Source organism: Amblyraja radiata, chromosome 13 (assembly GCF_010909765.2).
Source record: "Amblyraja radiata isolate CabotCenter1 chromosome 13, sAmbRad1.1.pri, whole genome shotgun sequence".
In the NCBI taxonomy this organism is placed as follows: domain Eukaryota; kingdom Metazoa; phylum Chordata; class Chondrichthyes; order Rajiformes; family Rajidae; genus Amblyraja; species Amblyraja radiata.
This window is the reverse complement of record NC_045968.1, coordinates 18,499,630-18,522,183: the sequence shown is the minus strand read 5'-3', so window position 1 is coordinate 18,522,183 and position 22,554 is coordinate 18,499,630. Positions and strand designations below refer to the sequence as shown.

Genomic DNA, 22,554 nt, shown 5'->3' with positions numbered 1-22,554 from the left:
CACCCCTTATGCACAACACGGTTGCCGACCAGTGTCCGAGTCGGTCGCGCCCGGTTTAAAACTAACCGCTACTGAAAGAAACACTGGAAACCAAAGATCTTACAGCTCTGCTCTATAGCTCTGCTCTATAGCTCTGCTCTATAGCTCTGCTCTATAGCTCTGCTCTAAGATCTTTGCTGGAAACTCCCGAGAGCTTAGCTCTCAGCCAATCACCGAAGCAAGGAATCGCAGCCATCATTGAAGAAAATCACCCAGAAGCGACAAGTGCTGGAGCAACTCAACAGGTCAGATCAAAGATCTACAGAGCGATGTGAGTGTAAAGAAGTGTCATCAACACACTGTAGCTTTACTTCATTTATTCATTCTGTAACATTACAGATAGCACGAGCTGTATGTGGTCTGTCACGGAAACTAGAGAGTGATCAGTGGGTGGGGAGGTTGTAATTATACTTGTGATATGGGGAGTGGTTAGTAGTGATGAGGTAACTATATTAAAGGTACATGCGATATTTCTGGCTGGGACCCTCCAGTGTAGCCGTGACCGCTGTTTAGAAGCAGGGCGTTTTGAGAAACAAACGAAGTGAACCACAACGTGGTGGAAGCAGCGAGAGATTTCCTGGTTTATCAGCGAGTGCATCTATTCACGGTAAAACAAACATGCTGGAGAAACCCAGCGGGTGAGGGCAGCATCTATGGAGCGAACGAAATTGGCGATGTTTCGGGTCGAGGCCCTTCAAGTTACAAAAATGTCAATGGCATGAAATACAATGCGGTTGGGGTTTCAGTGTAGAATATAATTTGAGAACTTGCCAGTCGATTATATAATTTCTTACATTGTCGTATATCATAGACTGAGATGTTAACTTTTTCACTCTGGGCAGCAGAAGGTTTGCCTGGATGGTATTGTGAAATACACACACAGTGCATCCACACACAGTGCTGACAGTATCCACTCCCCTTCATTTAGTTGTGTCCCAAGATTATGTTCAGCTCATTCACATTGCCCTCGTCACTCCTCAAACTTAACCCGTGGTGCTTGCAGCGTAAGAGGCTTTCCTTTCACGGTAAGATGTTACTCGTGTGACTCCGGCACTTTGCCTGCATTGATCACCGTGGATAAATAACCGATAGTTGTTAACCCGTACTAGAATCGGGGCGATGCGGTGGAGGTGAGCCTGGTCCCTGCCCATCCTCGGGAAGCAAAGAAAAGACCGCACCAGGAAAGGAGAACCCAGATTGCCATTCAACGCATGCTTATACTTGGGAAAAAACACTACTTTGATACTGTTTTGATAACACTATCGTATTGTCAAAACACGATAACTATCGTTTTGATAACTATATCAGGCAGGTCACACTGAAACAGGGGGCGGGGGCGGGGGCGGGGGTCACGGTGGCTCAGCGCTAGAGTTGCTGCCGTAGCGACGGAAATTCAGGTTCGATCCCGACTACGCGTGTTGTCTGTACGGACCTGTCTCCCCGTGACCTTCAGTGTCCTCCCACACTCCAAAGGTTTGTAGTTTAATTGATTGGCAAAATGTATAAATTGTCCCGAGTGGGTAGGGTAGTGTTTAATGTGCGGGGCGGACATTTTTTCCGCGCTGTTTCTCTAAAAAAATGAACTAAAACTAGCTTTCTCTTTCGTCCTATATTATTATTTATTTTAATATCGTTTTCTTTTAATTCCGCTAAAGAAGGTGAACGGCACAAGTCGCAGCGGTACCATGGAAATCTCAGTGCCATCGAACTTCAACATCCTTAAACTACCTTATGGTAAGAATAACACTGTGACTTACTTTAAATATATTTTTTTTTTATGAGAAGCATGTATACAAATAATAGTAAGCGACAATTTAATTACAAGTTTCTTACATAGCTTCAGGTTTATTTTAAAGAATAAAGATCATGGCCGTCCGAAGGGGGGGTGCGTTGGGTGCGAACGCACCCCCTCTCCCCCCCCCCCCCCCCTCCCCCCCTAAGAAAAATATCACACAAAAAAAATCGTGGGGGAAAATTTGCGTTTCCACTTTGGAAACAGCCAGTTTTCTGTTCTCACGTCGCCGGGCGAGAGTGGCTGAATCTGAACCCAGCGGCTGTAACATGTAATCAAGAATCTATCAATCTCCTCCTGAAAAATGTCCATTGACTTGACCTCCACAGCTGTCTGTGGCAATGAATTCCACAGTTCACCACCCTCTGACTTAAGAAATTACTGCTCATCTCCTTCCTAAAGGAATGTCTTTTAATTCTGAGGCTGTGGGCACTGGTCCTAGACTCTCCCACTAGTGGAACCATCCTCTCCAAATCCACTCCATCCAGGTTTTTACCAGGCTGGGACAGACGGCAACAGCTTCACACCGTGCCCTAAAGCTTGTGTCCTGTCCTGCATCACCCAAGGCAGCAGAGATGTTATAGGAGAGGGCAAGCACCATAACAAAGTAGCTCACCATGGTTTGGATAACATTCAGGAATGTCTATGCATGTCACATCATGAATATTACTGAAGAACGGTCTTGACCCGAAATATAATCTATACCTTTTCTCCAGAGATGCTGCCTGACCCACTGAGTTACTCCAGCACTCTGTGATATGTCACCTATCTATGTTCCCCACAGATGCTGACTGACTCACTGAGTTACTCCAGCACTCTGTGAAACGTCGCCTATTCATATTCTCCGCAGATGCCGCCTGACCCACTGAGTTACTCCAGCCCTTTGTGACTATTTTCCCTTCACCCATCTGCCCAAGCCCACTCTCCCCCCTCCTTTCCTATATTCCTTTCCACCCATAAACCTCTCTCTGCCTTTACATTTCACTCCTCTTTCAAACCTGTTCTACTCATCTACATGCATTTTTCTTCTTCACTTTTTAGTCATAGAATGATGCAGTGTGGAAACAGGCCCTTCAGCCCAACTTGCCCACACCGACCGACATGTCCCATCTAAACTAGTCCCACTCGCATGCCTTTGGCCCATATCCATCTAAATCTGTCCTATCCATGTATGTGTCCAAATGTCTCTTAAACATTAGGATAATCCGAGCCTTAACTACCTCCTCTGGCAGCTGATTACATACACCCAGCACCCTTTGTGTGAAAAAGCTACCTCTCAGGTTCCTGTTAATTTCTGAAATATTGGTCATAAATTTGGTGCAAAAATGCTCCAAAATAAGGCTCAGAATGCATCAGAGAGCATCTAAAACCTCTGAGCTTCCAGGGCCCGCTTAAGGGACAATGGCATCGAGTGACTTCACGCTTCGCGCTCGTGATGTGCGCAGCGTGCACATTATTTCACATTAAGTTTTTTGTAATCCTGTCATGCCACCCCCCTTTTTGGAAAGCTTTGTTCGGGCCTGAAGATAAAGGTAGAAAAAGGTGAGAGAAAGTAATAGAGAGAGAAGAAGAAGAGAGAGAAAAGGAGACGCAGAGAGAAACTACCAATGACAAGATTATGGAGATAGATCCGGGAAATATTGAGTGTAACTATTCATCCAATCCCAAACTCAGGTTTCAACCCTGATTCTGTGTTAAACCAATTTACCTTTTCAAATATTTAATTAATGGAGACCATATTCTAACAAAAAGTTCTGGTTTGTCAATTAAGACAAGTCTTATTTTTTCCAAATACAAGGTCTCGGTCATTTCCGTAACCCACATTTTAATTGTGGGGGCTGCTGGTTTTTTCCAAAATGTTAGTATTCATTTTTTCGCAGTTATTAGACTGTAATCAAGAAATTGTCACTTTGACTTGTCATTAAAGTTTGTAGTATGTTCTGATAATCCTAATATTATTAATTTTGGTTCTGGGTCCAGTTGGGTATTGATAACTTCAGAAATAATTTTTAAAATGTCCACCCAAAAATGTTGAATTTTTATACAAGCTATAAAGGTATGCGTTACATTGGCTTCTTGAAATTGCCATCTATCACAGAGAGGGGAAATATTTGGAAAAATCCTATTTAATTTTACCTTCGAATAATGTAGTCTGTATAATATTTTGAATTGTATCAAGGAGTGCCTAGCGTTTAGCGAACAGTGATTTATATATTGTCCCATGTATCTTTTATTATACATTTCCCATGTATCTTATTATTATGAATATATATCATCCCATGTGTCTTTTATTATGGAATGAGCCAACTCGTCTTCCCATGCTCGTCTATATGATTCTGAAGACGGAACCTCGGTATCTAAGAGGATATTGTAAATATAAGATATTAATTTATGTGTGTTGGGATGTCTATTCAAACATTCATCAGGGGTTTCTGGACCCCTAAGTCTGTAGTCTGGCGTATGTAGTTTTCCATAGTCTCTAAGTTGCAGATATCTAAAAAAATGATTAGTGTGTAGCTCGGATTTCTGCTGTAGTTCCTGAAATGAGAGAAAAATGCCATTTTGGTAAAGGTCTCCCACCGTTTTAATTCCAGAGGTTTTCCATTGAACGAATCCTCTATCTAAAACAGACGGTTTAAAAGAAGGGTTATTTGCAATTGGGCTTACATAAATAAAATAATTCCCTCGTATTATAAATAAATAACCACTTATGCTGCATGGGTAGCTTACAGCCCAACAGTATGAACAATGACTTCTCAAAGTTTTGATGACCTCTAACAACCAAAGATCCGATAGACCACTCCTGCTAAATGCAATGGGCTGACGTGTAGTACGCAACGGAGTAGTAAGCCTTTTTTTCGTCCATTTCAGTAACCCGACCCGACTTTGTAAATCCCTTTCGGCGTTGCGGGGGAACAGGTTTTAGTGTGTGATATAGGGTTAGATTCATAATTCTGTTCATTCATAATTCTGTTAAATTTTGTTAGATTAATATGTTAACAAATTATGATTCTGTTAATTGTCCTTTTTAATGTTTTTTTTTAAACTTTTCTTTTTAAATGGCTCATAGAAACATAGAAAATAGGTGCTGGAGAAGGCCATTCGGCCTTTTGAGCCAACACTGCCATTCATTGTGATCATGGCTGATCGTCCCCAATCAATAACCCGTGCCTGCCTTCTCCCCATATCCCTTGATTCCACTAACTCCTAGAGCTCTATCTAACTCTCGCTTAAATCCATCCGGTGACTTGGCCTCCACTGCCCTCTGTGGCAGGGAATTCCACAAATTCACAACTCTGGGTGAAAACGTTTTTTCTCACCTCAGTCTTAAATGGCTTCCCCTTTATTCTAAGTGTGCCCCCTGGTTCTGGACCTGCCCCACATTGGGAACATTTTTCCTGCATCTAGCTTGTCCAGTCATTTTATAATTTTATATGTTTCAATAAGATCCCCCCTCATCATTCTAAACTCCAATGAATACAAGCCTAGTCTTTTCAATCTTTCCTCTTATGACAGTCCCGCCATCCCCGGGATCAATCTCGTGAACCTACGCTGCACTGCCTCAATCACATGGATGTCCTTCCTCAAATTCGGAGACCAAAACGGGACACAATACTCCAGATGTGGTCTCACCAGAGCCCTATACAACTGCAGAAGAACCTCTTTACTCCTATACTGAAATTGTCTTGTTATGAAGGCCAACATTTCATTAGCTTTCTTCATTTCCTGTGGAAGGAACATGGGCATCTTTTCGCTTTTTATTGTGGCATAGAGGCAGAATGAAAATGAGGAGACGATTTTTACATAAGATGTTTGATTTTTACGAGGATGTTTCTGAAACCGGCTTCTGTCTCCGTACTAGTATCTTTGCTCCGCTATGGCGGACAAAGATGGCGGAGATGGAAGCTGGTTACGGAAATGGGGCCGAGGATTACCCATGAATCTGCCCATGACCGTACTACGTCGAGTGGGCTATCTTGCTCGCTATAGGATCTTTGCTAAACTCTTCAACGTGGGCTTGCACCAATTTATTCCCTCCCCCTACATTCCTTCCCTGGCTTCACAATGCACCACATCTTTTTTTAAATCTCTGTCGAACTCTCTGCCTTTATTTCGATTCATTCAAACCGGGGATGGGGAACCTTTTCATGTTGGACCTTAAGGGCATTTTGATTTGGGTTAGGTAGGAGAATGTAGATTTGCAGCAATAAGTGGTTGATAAGCAAGAAAGCATTTTTCGAGCATGTTGCCGAAGATGTGGGTATTCTATTGAATTTTTCCATATTTCAATCGGATCTTTCTCAGTGTCAAATTAGGACTTTAAAATGTCATCCTCTGAGAGCTCAATCAATTCCATCTGTAGTTCTTTAGGAGCCTTGGAGACATCAAGTAGGTGAGGTTTGAATGCTAAAAAATGCTAATTTCGTTGAATCTTCTTTTACTCTTTGTTATTTTAAATACGTTCATTTTAAGATTAAAATTAAAATAATAAAAGACGAACAAAAACATATTAATAAAAATAATAGGATTGTTCTACAAAATTTGGATTCATTCAAAAGGCCGCACTTAATGGCCTAGAAGGCCGCAGGTTCCCCACCCCTGATTCAAACCCTCCAGATCTCCTTCCCTTGCATTGATCCTGACCCCCCGCAACCTTCCATTGTATGTGTCTCTCTCTATTACCGAGCCTATTACTAGTGGTCAGAGGATCTGGGGTGACACAGGAACTGAAGGAAATCCACTTTAGGCAGGAAATAGTGTTGGGTAGACTGATGGGACTGAAGGCTGATAAATTCTCAGGGCCTGATGGTCTGCATCCCAGGGTACTTAAGGAAGTGGCTCTAGAAATCGTGGATGCATTGGTGATTACTTTCCAATGTTATATAGACTCAGGAACAGTTCCTGTAGATTGGAGGGTAGCTAATGTTATCCCAATTTTTAAGAAAGGCGGAAGAAAGAAAACAGGTAATTATAGACCAGTTAGCCTGACATCGGTGGTGGGGAAGATGCTGGAGTCAATCATAAAAGATGAATTAGCTGCACATTTGGATAGCAGTAACAGGTTCGGTCCGAGTCAGCATGGATTTACGAAGGGAAATCATGCTTGACTAATTTTCTGGAATTTTTTGAGGCTGTAACTAGGAAAATGGACAAGGGAGAGCCTGTGGATGTAGTGTACCTGGACTTTCAGAAAGCATTTGATAAGGTCCCACATAGGAGATTAGTGGGCAAAATTAGGGCATATGGTATTGGGGGTAGAGTGCTAACATGGATAGAAAATTGGTTGGCAGACAGGAAACAAAGAGTAGGGATTAACGGGTCCCTTTCAGAATGGTAGGCAGTGACTAATGGGGTACCGCAAGGCTCAGTGTTGGGACCGCAGCTATTTACAATATACATCAATGATTTAGATGAAGGGATTCAAAGTAACATTAGCAAATTTGCAGATGACACAAAGCTGGGTCGCAGTGTGAACTATGAAGAGGATGCTATGAGAATGCAGGGTGACTTGGACAGGTTGGGCGAGTGGGCAGATGCAGTTTAATGTGGATAAATGTAAAGTTATCCACTTTGGTAGCAAAAACAGGAAGGCAGATTATTATCTAAATGGTGTCAAGTTAGGAAAAGGGTGTTCAGTCAATGAAAGTAAGCATGCAGGTACAGCAGGCAGTGAAGAAAGCGAATGGCGTGTTTGCTTTCATAACAAGAGGAGTTGAGTATAGGAGCAAAGAGGTCCTTCTGCAGTTGTACAGGGTAATTTACTCTTCGTGTATTTCAGTTTTGAGAAGAGTTGCTCGCACATGTAAGTACTGCCGAACATTGATGCCGTTTTTTTCGCGTGATCTTCCAAGTTAGTGTACATACCAGATTCAAGAAGATATTTCTTGTAGAACTCTAGTAGAAACATGTACAAACACTGCAAGCTGACTGTACTCTCTGTAATCTGTAATCTTTGGTATCTGTACTCTCATCGAATGCTAATGAAAAGAACTGGAAATCTTTGCAATAGTCCTTTAAACAGTGTTTCACATCCACTGACATTTCTTCTATTTGTCGTGCAATTGTTCTTGCAGAGAGACTGACATTTAAAAATAAAATCTTTTTCTCGGGACACAGAATGTCCACAACGGCCATCAAACATTCTTTCACGAAATCTCTGTCAGTGAAGGGCTTCATTTTTTCTGCTATAAACTTAGAAACCATGAAGCTAGCACGCGTGTTCCTTTCTGATTCTACAAATTGTTTCTTGAACATCAGACTTTGATTTGTCAGGCTCCATTTAAGGTTCTGAACCTCATGCTTCCTTGCTTGCCCACTAATTTCGCAGAATGTTGGGTGTTTTGATTCATAGTGCTGCCTGATGTTGAGCTCCTTGTTGGCACTAACACGTGCAGGGCAGATAAGGCATGTGGGCATGCCGAACTGCTGTATAAATAAGTACTTATCTGTCCAAGTGTCTTGGAGGACTCGGCACTCAGCATCCACCTTCCTGCGTTTTGTAGCCATTGGAGAGAGAGAGAGAATCGCTTCCTGCCACAGCTAAGTGTAGTTTTGACGCGCTCACTGTCTGCGCTTGTTCTAGGTCCGCCTTTTGCTGATAAAATAAATTAGTGGCACAGCGCCCACCAATCCAACAATGTGCGGGGGGAAAAAATACGCCTGCTGGCCGACCCCTGCTCTAAACAATGAGTGAGCGAATGAGTGCTCAGTGCTCTATGCTCTTCTCTAACCATTCACTGATTATTGTGGCTGTGTGGATGAGGATGGTGGTGGGGAGAGAAGGCAGATGGGAATGTTTCCACCAGCCGAACATGCCTACAGACATGAAGCGACTGATAAATTAATTCCTGCTGTTCTCTTAAATGCTTTGTTTTGGATGTACGGATATCCATTAGTCGGGTATTTATTTTGGGGGTGGGCCTGTATTGACCGGTCGCGAGGCTAGAAGGCTGTGGACTGGGAATGCGGCCGGAGGGCTTTATCGAGACGCCGCCGCATAGCCCACCCGCGGCTGGGGCCCGGGTCAACACCACAAAGGCCTCAGGGCATTGTGGAGATGTCAGTGCGGCGGCCGATCATGGCGCCGACCGAAATATGACACGGACACATGAAGTGGGGCGTCGGCAGTGGTGAGGCCTCGGTGGCGGTGAAGCCTCGCGGGTCGATCCATGGTTGACCGTCGAAAGTGTGGGGGGGCCGCCATGAGGGGGAGAACAATGGGGACCTAGCGTGGGGAGGGAGAGAACAAAAGGAGGATCCGGCGTGCTTTGTCAATGCCATCGGTGGTCGCTATTTGTATACATTGGGTATCCAAGCAAAGAATTTCTCTGTGCCTAGTCACATGTGACAATAAAGTATTCTATTTGATTGAAACAATAATTTGCATGTTAAAGCAGTGTCTTATGGTAAGGGCAACTTTACATTAACATCCAGTTAATCTCTTGCAGTGACAAGCACTGAAAATCCTAGATTTCCAGCCTCTGAGTATTTTGCAATTGAATTTATGCTTGTTTTCCAGCATTACATTTGATCGTGGCATGTGGAGATGCATTAATTTCCAGACCTGAAACCATCACTAATACTACTACGGGAGAAGATGTAATGTTTCCCATTGAGCACCAAGGCAAAGATGAGCAGTACATTGTTAATTTTAGGTTTAAATATCCATGCAACGTAAAGATTTTAACATGGCATTCCAATGATCTGGGAAAGCTGCATTTTGTGCACTCATTATACGAACAAAGAGCTACAATCAAACATGGTTTAGTGGTGCTGAATGATGTACAAGTCAATGACAGTGGAGAGTATCAAATGCGAATTGACTACTATGGATCCAAATTGAAAAATCATGATCAAAGCACTTTTGGAATTCAAGTATTTAGTAAGTGTTCATTCCTGTTACTTTTTATAATTTTTGCACCTTTAGAAAAGTCAGCTTTTTCATGCAAAATTGACATCATATTAAAAGTGTGATCTTGTACGTGTGTGTATATATATGTGTGTGTCTATGTGGTTGTCTTTACATCTTCGCAAAAACACTACGTGGTAACGATCACATTTTTATATATTCCGATTGACATCTTTCCCCTCGAGGCCGGGAACACCTTATCAGAACATTTTATGCTTTATTTCTCGACATATTCTCGACTCATTACTGATTAAAAGTCTAAAAAGGTCAAAAGACTTTCAAATTGAAACGCCCAGCTTTAACTGATGACGTCACAATGGCGCAGCTAGCAGAGATCAGTCTCAATGAAGATTTCATCCTATATTTGACACGTTATTCGCAATTAAAGCTTTAAAAACGCCAACTTTCACAATTTTTACATATTCTGATTCACATTTTTCCCCTCCAGGCAGAGATCACATTCACTGAACATTTTTTGCTTTATTTCTTGACATTACTGATTAAAGTTTTTAAAAAAAAATCTAAATACCTTGAATTTTAAACCGACCAGCTTCAAATGATGATGTCACAATGGCAGCTTCAACTGATGATGTCACAATGGATAGACGAGCAGGGGGAAGGTGAATTGCTATTGCAACACGCAGGGCACTTCTGAGGGAGGCAAGGGAGGTGCTGGAATCTTATGTTTGGGAACGGCTTGAGTTGAAGGACCACGCCTCCCATGGGGGCTACGGGTAGGCAACAGGTGCGTTGGGGGAGCAGACCCAGCGGGTCTGCACTTGGTCTAGTAAAACATAAAAATCTGCAGGTGTGTAATAATGAATCAGATTTTGCCAAAACAACACCACAATAAATCAAATAATTGCAAATGCATTTAAAAATCCACTTACATAAGTATCTGTATTTCAGATCCAGTTTCTAAACCTGTGGCGAAGACATTTATACACGCTCAGAAAGCGTCTAATATCACTTTGAGTTGCCTTGTCTCCAATGAAAAGAGAGCCACGATTTACTGGGAAAAGATATCATTGTCTGGAAGCGTCATCGAGACCTATGTTCAGACAATACTGGTGATAGGCTGTGCTACGGAAGAAGAACAATACAAATACAGATGCATCGTAAAGAATCCAGTCAGTAATGCGTCCAGCAATGAAGTATCTGTCAACCAATGTAACGTCGGAAATTGGAGTGGTGAGAAATTAGACATTGATCTTTCTCACAGTAGTAGCACTTTACCTCCACAGGAATTCAGCTGAAATTGAGAAGTAATGATGTTATAATCTATGAATTCCTTATAACCATAAACAATACTGCAAACCACCCGACAGCCCTGTTTGTATGATGACATATTTTATATTTAAAGCTCCCAATATAAAATTAAAATGTATATTTGGCCAGAATTAAATTAAACAAAATAATTTGATCGGTCATTCTTTTATAATCCTTTTCACGTACAACATTTTTAACTGCTCCATCATTATGATTTGAATCAATAGTCAGTCCTTCCCTATGCACTGGGCATCATGTAAATCTAAGTTTTAAAACCAGATTGTATGATTTACGTGACCATGAGAAGCTCATCTATTTATTTCATTAACTTTTATAAACATTTTTCAGGTGAAAGAAATTATCTCATGATCCTGGTCCCTCTGGCTATGATGGTTACATTGGTTTATATCTGAAACTACTTTGTAAAAGTGGTGAGTGTTGCTACATAGTGTATACGTTTATTTATAAATTACATAAGTGATGAGAAAATTTACTGGCTGATTGACATGTGATCCTGCGAAGACAATAATCTGCTGGGGGAACTCCAAGGTTGAGGTGTGTCTGTGGGGGGGGAGGGGGGGTCAGAAGGTCATAAGTGATAGGAGCAGAATGAAGTCATTCAACCCATCAAGTCCACTCCGCCATTTAATTACGGCTGATCTGTCTCTCCCTCCTAACCCCATTCTCCTGCCTTCTCCCCATAACCCCAGACACCCGTATTAATCAAAAATCTATCTCTGCCATAAAAATATACATTGACATCCTTAACAGCCTTCTGTGGCAATGAATTCCACAGATTCACCACCCTCTAACTAAAGAAATTCCTCCTGATATCCTCTCCGCATCCACTTTCACTATTCAGTACGTTTCACTAAGGTTCCCCCTCATTCTTCTAAACTGCAGCAAGTACAGGCCCACTGCCATCAAATGCTCATCATATGTTAACCCACTCATTCCTGGGATCATTCTTGTAAACCTCTGGACCCTCTCCAGAGCCAGCACATCCCTCCTCAGATATGGTGCCCATAATTGCTCACAATACTCCAAATGCGGCCTGACCAGCACCTTATAGAGCCTCAGCATTACATCACTGTTTCTGTATTCTAACCCTCCTGAAATAAATGCTAGCATTGCGTTTGCCTTCTTGACTACCGATTCGACTTGCAGATTAACTTTTAGGGAATCCTGCACCAGCACTCCCAAGTCCCGTTTCACCTACGATTTCTGGATTCTCCACCTGTTTTCGTATCATCTGCACACTTGGCCACAAAGCCTTCAATCCCCTCATCCAAATCATTAATATACAATGTGAAGATTAGCGGCTCCATCACCAAGCCCTGTGGAACTACGCTAATCATTGCAAACCAACCAGAAAAAGCCCCCTTTATTGCCACTCTGCCTTCTGCCATCCAGCCATCTGCTATCCTTGCTAGTACCTGCCCTTTGGTACTATGTGCACTCACCTTCCTTAGCAGCCTCACATGTGGCACCTTATCAAAGTCTTTTTGAAAATCTAGGTAAAGAAACATCCACTGACATCCATTGCCTGTTCTGCTTTTTACTTCTTCAATGAATTCCAGCAAGATCTCCCCTTCACAAAACCATGCTGACTTTGCCCTATTTTATCATGAACTTCTAAGTACTCTAAGGAGGAATGAAATTGATGACATTTCAAGTAAAAACCCTGCACCGGAGCTCCCAGAGAAAACCCATGCAGATCCAGGGGGAGGACGTACAAACTCCATTGAGACAGCACACATAGTCAGGTTCGATCCCGGGTCTCTGGCGCTGTAAGGCAGCAACTCTACTGCTGTGCCACTGTGCCGCTTGGAAATGTTCTTGAAGTCACACGTTTCTAATTCGGCATCAGGCTGCTTATACCTCGTGATGTGTTCATGATGACTCCTGCAGTATCTTTTGTATTTCATAAGATGGAAAATTCCACAAGGAGAGAAAATGAATGCAATTAATTTGCAACTGACATTATTCTGCAAATGTGACAGTCAAACATGTGATTAGAATTTATTAACAAACCACCTTCATCTTTTTTACTCTGATTAAAATCAAAGAAATATTTATAGTCATGCAGCATGGAAACAGGCCCTTTGGCTCAAGTTGCCCATGCTGACCAAGATGCCCCACCTCTGCTAGACCCACCTGCCACTGGTGGCCAATATACCTCTAAATCTTTCCTATCCATGTATTTGTCCAAATGTGTTTGTAATATAGTTATAGTAACTGCCTCAATTATCTTCTCTGGGACCTAATTCCATACACCACCAGCTTCCTATTAAACCTTTCTCCTCCCACCTTAAACCTATGTCGTCTAGTTTTTGGATCGCCTACCCTGTGAATAGACTGTATGCATTCATCATATCTATTCCCTTCACTATTTTATACACCTCTAAGAGCACCACCCGGCCTCCTGCTTTCCAAGTAATTAAGTTTTAGCCTGCTCAATCTCTCCCTATAGCTCAGGGGATCAAGTCCCGGCAACATCTTTGTAAACCTTTTCTGCACTCATACCAGCTTAACAACATCCTTTCAATAGCATGGTGATGAAAAGTGACCACCATACTCCAAATGCAGCCTCACCAATGTCTTGTGCAACTGTATAATAGCATCCCAACAACTAACGTACGTGTTGGAACCAAATTGAGCATGGCCATTTTTTAGAGCCGCCTCTTGTTATCGATGGAATTGCCCGCGGCATCTCTCAAAGAAATGAAATAAGTTTTGACAGACTGAGGGATTGAAATGGAGAAATCTGTCAGGTCTAGCGTTTGATCTAGTTTCTGTTTCTTATTGGGTTTTAGTATTAGAGTTTGCATTCTTGTTTTAGTTTGGTGTCTCACATCTCCTCTTGTTTCAGGTCCCATTTCCTGTCAGGTCGTTTACCCTCATGTGATTGTTGGCCACGCCCTGATGTGTTTCACCTGTGTCTCGTTATCCCCTGCTAGTCTGTTGGCCACGCCCTGATGTGTTTCACCTGTGTCTCGTTATCCCCTGCTAGTCTGTATTTAAGCCTTTTGTGTTTTAGTTCCCATTGCCAGTTCGTGGTGTATGCTACTTGGTATCACCTCGTTCCTGCTCTCGAAATCTTGTGATCTCGACCTTTGCCTGTATTTTCGACCACTGTTTCTTGCCTGCTCCTATATGGTACTGTTGCCTCTGTTTTGCCTACCTGTGTACTGACTTGGACCGATTAAACGCCGAAGACTGATCTGCCCTGTGTCTGAGCCTGCATTTGTGTCCTCCTCCTCGTTCAGTTCTGACATTACGAACTGGCCAACAATGGACTCAGCGGGCTCTGATCCTTTTCGTGCAGCGCTCCAGAAGCAAGAGGAGCGCATCTAGCATTACGAGGGTCAACTCTCCTCGATCGTCGCCGGGTTCCGGGATCTCGGCGAGCGTCAGCAGGGGTTCCAGGCAGACATCGGTTCACAGGTGAACACTTTAAGTTCTCGGTTTGAAGACCTGGTTACTCGGCTGAATTCTTTGTTTCCTGCTGCTGCTCCCGTGCCTGCCAAGTCTGTTTCCTTGTCTGTGTCTCCAGGAGCTCCGATGGCCGTGGCTGCTGCAGCATCTCCATTCGTCCACCTGGCAAGACCGGAACACTTTTCGGGGGAATCGGAGAAATGTAGACCTTTTTTGATTCAGTGTGGACTGCATTTCGAACTTCAAGCGGCTTCCTTTTCATCAGAACGCTCAAGGGTAGCCTTTATCATCACGCACCTGTCGGGTAGGGCGGAGGCTTGGGCCACGGCGGAGTGGTCTAAGAATTCTCCTGTTTGCCAGACATCGGTCCTGTTCATGGAAGCTCTGTCCCGCACGTTTGATCACTCCAATCCTGGCCGAGAGGCTTCACAGAACCTGATCTCCATGAAACAAGATAATCGCTCTGTTATGGATTTTGCTATTGACTTTCGAACTGTTGCTGCTAAGGGTGGATGGAATGAGGCTGCTTTGTTGGATGCTTTTCGCAATGGATTGTCTGAAGCTATCAAAGATCAATTGGCTCCACTAACCCTGCCTTCCGACGTCGAGTCTATGATTTCCCTGGCTATCCAAATTGACGCTAGGCTCAGAGAAAGAGATCGAGAGAGGAGATCGGCTGCAGTTCGGTCCTCCTCCCAGCAGTGGCGGCAGCGTCGCCCTTCACCTTCCAGTCGGGACTTCTTCCCTCTCGGCCGGTCCAGTCAGCCTACAGCGCCACCTGCATCTTCGGAGGAGCCCATGCAGGTGGGACGAGCCAAACTCAGTCCGGAGGAACGGCAGCGCCGCCTAAGGGAAATGAGGTGTTTTTACTGTGGTGAACTGGGACATTTGTTGAATAGCTGTTCAGTAAAAGACAAAGCTCACCAATGAAAGAGAGGACATTGGTGAGTTGTACCACTCCTATGAGCCGTTCCTCTCGTCCATTGTCGACGGTACAATTGTTGGTGCATTCCCAGTGGCACTCCCTGCAGGCTTTGGTTGATTCTGGGGCAGATGAGAACTTCATGGACATTCGCTTGGCTGATGAATTGAAGCTGGAACGTGAACAGCTTCAAGATCCTATGGAGGCTAGTGCACTGGATGGGCGCCTACTGTACAGAGTAATTCCCCGAACTCAACCTGTTCAACTCATCGTGGCAGGTAATCACCTTGAGACCATCAGTTTTCATCTCCTCGACTGTCCTCTTCATCCTCTGGTTTTGGGGCTCCCTTGGCTGTCTTACCATAATCCTCACATGAACTGGGGTACTGGGGAAGTAATTTCTTGGGGGAATAACTGTAAACTCATCTATCTGCATGATTCTTCTCCTGAGTCTATGAAGGATCCGTCAAGGAGCAGTTTGCTGGGATCTTCCAGGACCACCCTCCGGCAACCTCCCCGTTCAAGGGAGGAGGATTTTCCAGATCTCACCAAGGTTCCCTCATATTATCTAGACCTAAAGGAGGTGTTCAACAAGGCCAAGGCCACATCTCTTCCGCCGCATAGACCGTACGACTGCTGCATCGACCTTCTGCCAGGTACAGCGCCTCCTAAGGGCCATCTCTACTCCTTGTCTTCACCTGAGCGGCTCGCCATGGAAAAGTACATTGACGATGCCCTTGCTGCTGGGATAATCAGACCTTCTTCTTCACCTGCAGGAGCTGGATTCTTCTTTGTGGATAAGAAGGATGGAACACTTCGGCCCTGCATTGACTACAGAGGACTCAATGACATTACTATTAAGAACAGATACCCTCTTCCTCTTATCTCCTCTGCATTTGAACTGTTAAAAGACGCTGCAGTATTTACTAAGTTAGATCTTAGAAATGCGTATCATCTGGTGAGGATAAGGGACGGGGATGAATGGAAAACTGCGTTTAACACACCCAGTGGTCATTATGAATATCTGGTCATGCCGTTTGGTCTTACTAATGCTCCAGCAGTTTTTCAAGGCATGGTTAATGAGGTATTACGGGACATGCTGAACCGATTTGTGTTTGTGTACCTTGATGACATTTTGATTTTTTCTCCAGACGAGACTTCCCATGTGCAGGATGTACACCAGGTGCTAGAACGTTTGCTCCTGAATGATCTGTTTGTGAAAGCTGAGAAATGTGAATTTCATGTTAACACTGTTCAATTCCTTGGTTATGTTGTATCACCTGCTGGTATACAGATGGACCCGAGCAAGGTCAGTGCTGTGGCCACCTGGCCTACACCCTCCAGTCGTAAGCGACTTCAGGGGTTCCTTGGGTTTGCTAATTTTTATAGGAAGTTTATCCGGAACTTTAGTGTCACTGCTGCACCACTCCATGCTCTTGCCTCACCCCACGTGCCTTTCTCTTGGTCCTCTCAAGCAGAAACTGCATTTCTGAGACTCAAGAGGAGCTTCTCCTCAGCCCCCATCCTGGTTCACCCTGACCCGTCACTCCAGTTCGTGGTTGAGGTGGACGCCTCGGGTGTGGGCATCGGGGCCGTACTCTCACAGAAATCCCCCACAGATGGTCGATTACATCCCTGCGCTTTCCTCTCAAAGAAGCTTTCTCCTGCTGAGAGAAATTACGATGTGGGTAACCGTGAACGGTTAGCGGTTAAAACAGCCTTGGAGGAATGGAGACATTGGTTGGAGGGTACCAAGCAGCCGTTTCTAGTTTGGACAGACCACAAAAACCTGGAATACATCAAGTCAGCCAAACGCCTCAACTCGCGCCAAGCAAGGTGGGCTCTCTTCTTTAATCGATTTGATTTTGTACTGTCTTACCGCCCTGGTGCCAAGAATGGCAAACCTGATGCTCTCTCCAGACAGTTTGATCCTGACCCATCCCCTAAGGTTTCAACTCCCATTCTGCCTGCTTCCTGTTTTGTTGGGGCGGTTACTTGGGAGATTGAGAAGAGAGTTTCCGAGGCAACTGCTGGTGTTCAGTCTCCGCTAGGGTGTCCTTCTAATCGTCTGTTTGTTCCCGAGTCTCTTCGTTCACAGGTGATTCACTGGGCTCATACGTCTCGGATCTCATGTCATCCCGGTGTCCGCCGAACCCTGTTTGTGGCCAAACAACGGTTTTGGTGGCCTTCCATGGAGAGGGGGATTAAGGAGTACGTCGCCGCCTGCAGTGTTTGTGCTCAGAACAAGACCTCCCGTCGGGCCGCCTTTGGCCTCCTGAATCTGCTGCCTGTCCCCTCACGCCCCTGGTCAGACATCTCCATGGACTTTGTCACGGGCTTGCCCTCTTCTGAAGGTAACACCTCAGTCATGACTGTAGTGGACAGATTTTCTAAGATGGTCCATTTCATTGCGTTGCACAAGCTTCCCTCCGCCAAGAAGACGGCAGAGGTCATGCTGTCTCGTGTTTTTCGCATTCATGGATTTCCCAGAGACATTGTGTCTGACCGGGGGCCTCAGTTCGTGTCCAGGTTTTGGAAGGAGTTTTGTTCTCTGTTGGACGCCACGGTCAGCCTTACATCTGGTTATCACCCGGAATCCAATGGACAGACTGAACGCCTTAACCAGGAATTGGAGACAGGACTGCGGTGCTTGGTGGCACAGAACCCTTCAACTTGGAACAAACACCTTATTTGGGTGGAGTATGCACACAACACACTTCCTTGCTCATCCTCTGGTCTCTCTCCATTCCAGTGTGCCTATGGTTATCGACCGCCATTGTTCCCTGCTGTGGAGAAGGAGTCCAGTGTGCCCTCCGCTCAGGCTCTCGTCCGTCGCTGTCGCAAGGTTTGGAATGGGGCTCGTCAGATGCTGTTGCGCAGTTCTGCGCGTTACAAGAGGATGGCTGACCGTGGAAGAACGCCGGCTCCAGTATACTCGCCTGGTCAAAGGGTGTGGCTCTCCACTCGAGACTTACCGCTGAGGGTGGAATCCCGGAAGCTGGCTCCTTGTTTTGTTGGTCCTTTCCCCATATCGAAGGTCATTAATCCTGTGGCGGTTCGTCTCAAACTCCCCCGTGCCATGAGGGTCCACCCTACTTTCCATGTCTCCCGTCTGAAGCCATTTAAGGAGAGTCCTCTGGTCCCTGCCTCCACACCTCCTCCGCCCCCCCCCCGGTTCCTTGATGGGGGTCCAGTGTTTACGGTCAGCCGGTTGCTGGGGATGTGCCGGCGTGGTCGTGGTTGTCAGTATCTTGTGGATTGGGAGGGGTATGGACCTGAGGAGCGGTCTTGGGTGCCAGCTCGCAACATATGCGACCCGGAACTTATCAGGGACTATCGGCACCAACATCCTGAAGATCCTGGGCCGTCAGGAGCCGGCCGTGGAGGGGGGGGTACTGTCAGGTCTCGCGTTTGATCTAGTTTCTGTTTCTTATTGGGTTTTAGTATTAGAGTTTGCATTCTTGTTTTATTTTGGTGTCTCACATCTCCTCTTGTTTCAGGTCCCATTTCCTGTCAGGTCGTTTACCCTCATGTGATTGTTGGCCACGCCCTGATGTGTTTCACCTGTGTCTCGTTATCCCCTGCTAGTCTGTTGGCCACGCCCTGATGTGTTTCACCTGTGTCTCGTTATCCCCTGCTAGTCTGTATTTAAGCCTTTTGTGTTTTAGTTCCCATTGCCAGTTCGTGGTGTATGCTACTTGGTATCGAGGAGGAGGAGCCATCTTGGTGAACGGCTGCTAGCCAGCAGCCGTCCGTTTTAAATCCGTTTTTTTAATAGTTTTTAGTGAGTCCTGTTTTTTGTTTGTAGGGGATATGGTCTTTTTAATGTGGGGGGTAGGTGTAAACTTAATTTCTAGGTCCCTACCTGGTCGGTGAGGCAGCTTCTTCTCCGGGCTGCCCGTCGATCCGTCCTCGTGGCCTACCTGCGGGCTTGGAGCGCCGTTTCCTGGCGGGAACCGCCCAGCACCTCGGCCTCGGCGGCGGCACAGCATTGGAGCGCTGGAGCGGAGCGGGCGATCCCTTGCCTGGGTCGCCGCGCTGGAGCGACGCGCTGGAGCTCTGGCGAGCTGGACCGCCGAGAGCAACAACTCCGGGCTGCGGGTTTGCGGAGCGGAGAGGCGGCGCCGACTTTTTCATCTGGAGCCTGGGAGCTCCAAACCGGCGCGGCCTTGTCGGCTTCGGCAGCCGCGGGCTCCAACCAAGAAGCGGCCGTTCCAGGTGGCCCAGCCGCCGAAAGGACTCTCCCGACGCCGGGGCAAGACCACCCGGTGAGAACGGCCAGGGACATCGGGCCTCCGTAGAGGCAATTGCGGTGGCCTCAATAGGCCTGACTTTGGGGTGAACATGGGGTGGGGACTGGACATTGTGCCTTCCCCCACAGTGCTATCCACTGTGGGGGGATGATTTTTTTGTCTATTTGTAGTCTTGTAGGTCTGTGTCCAAGATGGCTGCCGTGAAGAGAGAGTGGACGCTGGCGCGCTTTGGCTGCCGCTGCTCCCTCTTCACACTGTGTTTTTGATTTTCTGTTTTTGGATTGAATCCTGTTTTTAATTTGTGTCTCTGTGATGGTTTTATTGTTATATTCCGATTATATGTTATTCCGATATACTATGTAAGGTGTCCTTGAGATGTTTGAAAGGCGCCCATTAAATAAAATTTATTATTATTATTATTATCACCTCGTTCCTGCTCTCGAAATCTTGTGACCTTGTGATCTCGACCTTTGCCTGTATTTTCGACCACTGTTTCTTGCCGGCTCCTATATGGTACTGTTGCCTCTGTTTTGCCTACCTGTGTACTGACTTGGACCGATTAAACGCCGAAGGATGATCTGCCCTGTGTCTGAGCCTGCATTTGTGTCCTCCTCCTCGTTCAGTTCTGACAAAATCTGGCATATTATCTATAAGATATGATATGGAGGGGAACTGTGTCAATTGTTGCCTGGGAGAGTGCTCTCAATGTTGACAGACTTCCCAGGCATTTATGAGGAAGACTTTACAAGAAAGACAGGCCTGGGTATGGCTTTATTGAGTTTGAATTCATTGTGGAGGGTGATGCTGGGTGACCTATAGAGTTTAAAGAGTTTAGAGTAAAAAAAGTTTAATTAATTTTTCAAAAATCCGATATATTGTAAAAACAAAACAAAGCCGAAATTCCATGGTGCAACCCAGGCATTTTGCAGTTCTGAGTTTAGTTGGAGTTCGTAGTGTTCAATAGCCCAGTGATTGTCGGAAAGAAGCATTTCAGAACCTGGACTTCCTGATCCTGAATCTAGCATCACAGCAGTTATGTAAGTTTTTTGTAATGGTTTATCAATGTTACAAAAACTGTGAATAATGCAGTACTTTTATCTTAACATCAGTGTCCTATTTTCTAGGTTCCAAATGACTGATCCAGTTGCACATACCATGGAATTTGCTGACCATCTCTTAACAGTCCAAAATCTAGCACTATAAAGTAATGCACTTGAAGCTTTTTGTGCAGCTTTTTGCTCCCCCTAGGTCCAAGCTCCCCCTTCAGCCGGTCAATGCTGCAGGGGCTGACATTGAGGTGGTGCATACATATAAATACCTTGGAGTGCACCTTGATAACAAACTGGACTGGTCTGTCAACTCTGACTCCCTCTACAAAAAAGGCCAGAGCAGACTCTTTTTCCTCAGAAGGCTCAAATCCTTCAATGTGTGTAATGCTATGCTGCACATGTTTTACAACACTGTAGTTGCAAGTGTTATTTTCTACGCTGTTGTCTGCTGGGGCAACAGCATTAGTGCAAAAAACAACAAGAAGCTGGACAAACTGGTTAAACGAGCTAGCTCAGTGCTGGAGGGGAGAGTAGACTCTGGGATGGATGTGCTTGAGAGGCGTATGAGGCACAAGGTGCAGGTCATCCTGAAAAACCCCGGGCAACCCCTCCATGTAATTCTGGAGAGTCAAAAGAGCACTCGGAACAACAACCGGCTCCTCTCCCTGCCCTGTAGAACGAAGCGGTTCAGGAGATCCTTCACCCCTGCAGCCATTAGATTTTATAAATCGGACCGGGCTGTAGGGGGATGCATTTCGCAATTTTTAATTTTTAACTGTTAATTATTGGTCTTTTTAAGTATTTATTGCTCTCAGGTAGTGTCCACATTGTATTCTATGTATTTTCTGTCTGCGTTCGTTTTGAATCTGTGGGTTTGTTGGTTGGGGGCTTCTGGACATCTGAATTTCCCTGAGGGGATCAATAAAGTATTTATTATTATTATTATTATTATTAGATAACTTATTTTCTTAACTGTGATCCACATTCCTTCAGAATAAACTTTCAAAAATGCCAGATGTTGATTATTTATTTCATCTGAATGTGAATGAGGAGCAGGTGGAGGCAGCTTGAACTCTTCAATCTGTTCTGCCATTCAATATAATCTTGGCCGATCTGATTGAGTCCTCAGTTCTGTGTTCCCACTTCCTGTTTGTTTGCATTCTTCGAAACTCCATAGTTACAAGTTAAAATAATTTCTGCAAGGTATGAGACATGTGCTTGATAATTGCCCGTTTCTAAGCTTCCTCCCAGTCTAGTTTCAGTAAAAAACATTGAATCAAGCACTTGAAACAGCTAAATTTTATTTTACCAAAAGCGCGTCACAGATCACACAGCGGGTTCGATCCTTGCGCCTGCCTGTTCAAGCCCTCTAGGCCTCGCTCAGACAGAGGCACTCCAGAAGGGTACGCGGTCCTGAGCGCTCTTCCAGAAGATCGACACTGAGCCTTGTAATCACGGACTTTTATATGTCCCAGGATCTCGAGGGACCGAACCACATGGGGGTGGACTCTTAATCACCCAATTACAGATATCGATTAACCCCCATACATAACAGGTATTTCCCTAACCCAATGATACAACAGTTCAATACATTGTATTCACAACGGACTTTGAGATTAAGTCAACTTGGAAACATTTACCCTGATAACAGAAAACTCAGACAAGGCTCAACACCCCATCCAAGCAACTCTTAGCGAAGTCAGACTCTGCAACATTATTTACAACAATTTACAAGGTGTATGTCTGGTTTGCAGCTATCCAATCCATTCTATGCATTTTAACGTCAAGCTTGAGCCCCTCCGGCAGTGGCCACTGCCCCTCCCCCTCCCCGCGGGATTTAAATAGAAAAATATGCTTCTGGGGCCCTTCCGGGATTAGGGGCC

The 22,554-nt window shown here is 45.0% G+C and overlaps 1 protein-coding gene across 1 annotated transcript; it reads left to right on the top strand.

The window, feature by feature from the left end:
- The first annotated feature begins 246 nt into the window (after positions 1-246).
- On the top strand, positions 247-20,856 carry LOC116979679 (hepatocyte cell adhesion molecule-like). The gene is made up of 6 exons (XM_033031374.1): positions 247-310; positions 1,695-1,773; positions 9,351-9,713; positions 10,650-10,931; positions 11,358-11,440; positions 20,747-20,856. Exons 2-5 carry the CDS (start codon positions 1,725-1,727, stop codon positions 11,420-11,422), a joined length of 759 nt encoding a protein of 252 aa, XP_032887265.1. The 5' UTR covers positions 247-310; positions 1,695-1,724; the 3' UTR covers positions 11,423-11,440; positions 20,747-20,856.
- Positions 20,857-22,554: the final 1,698 nt, after the last annotated feature.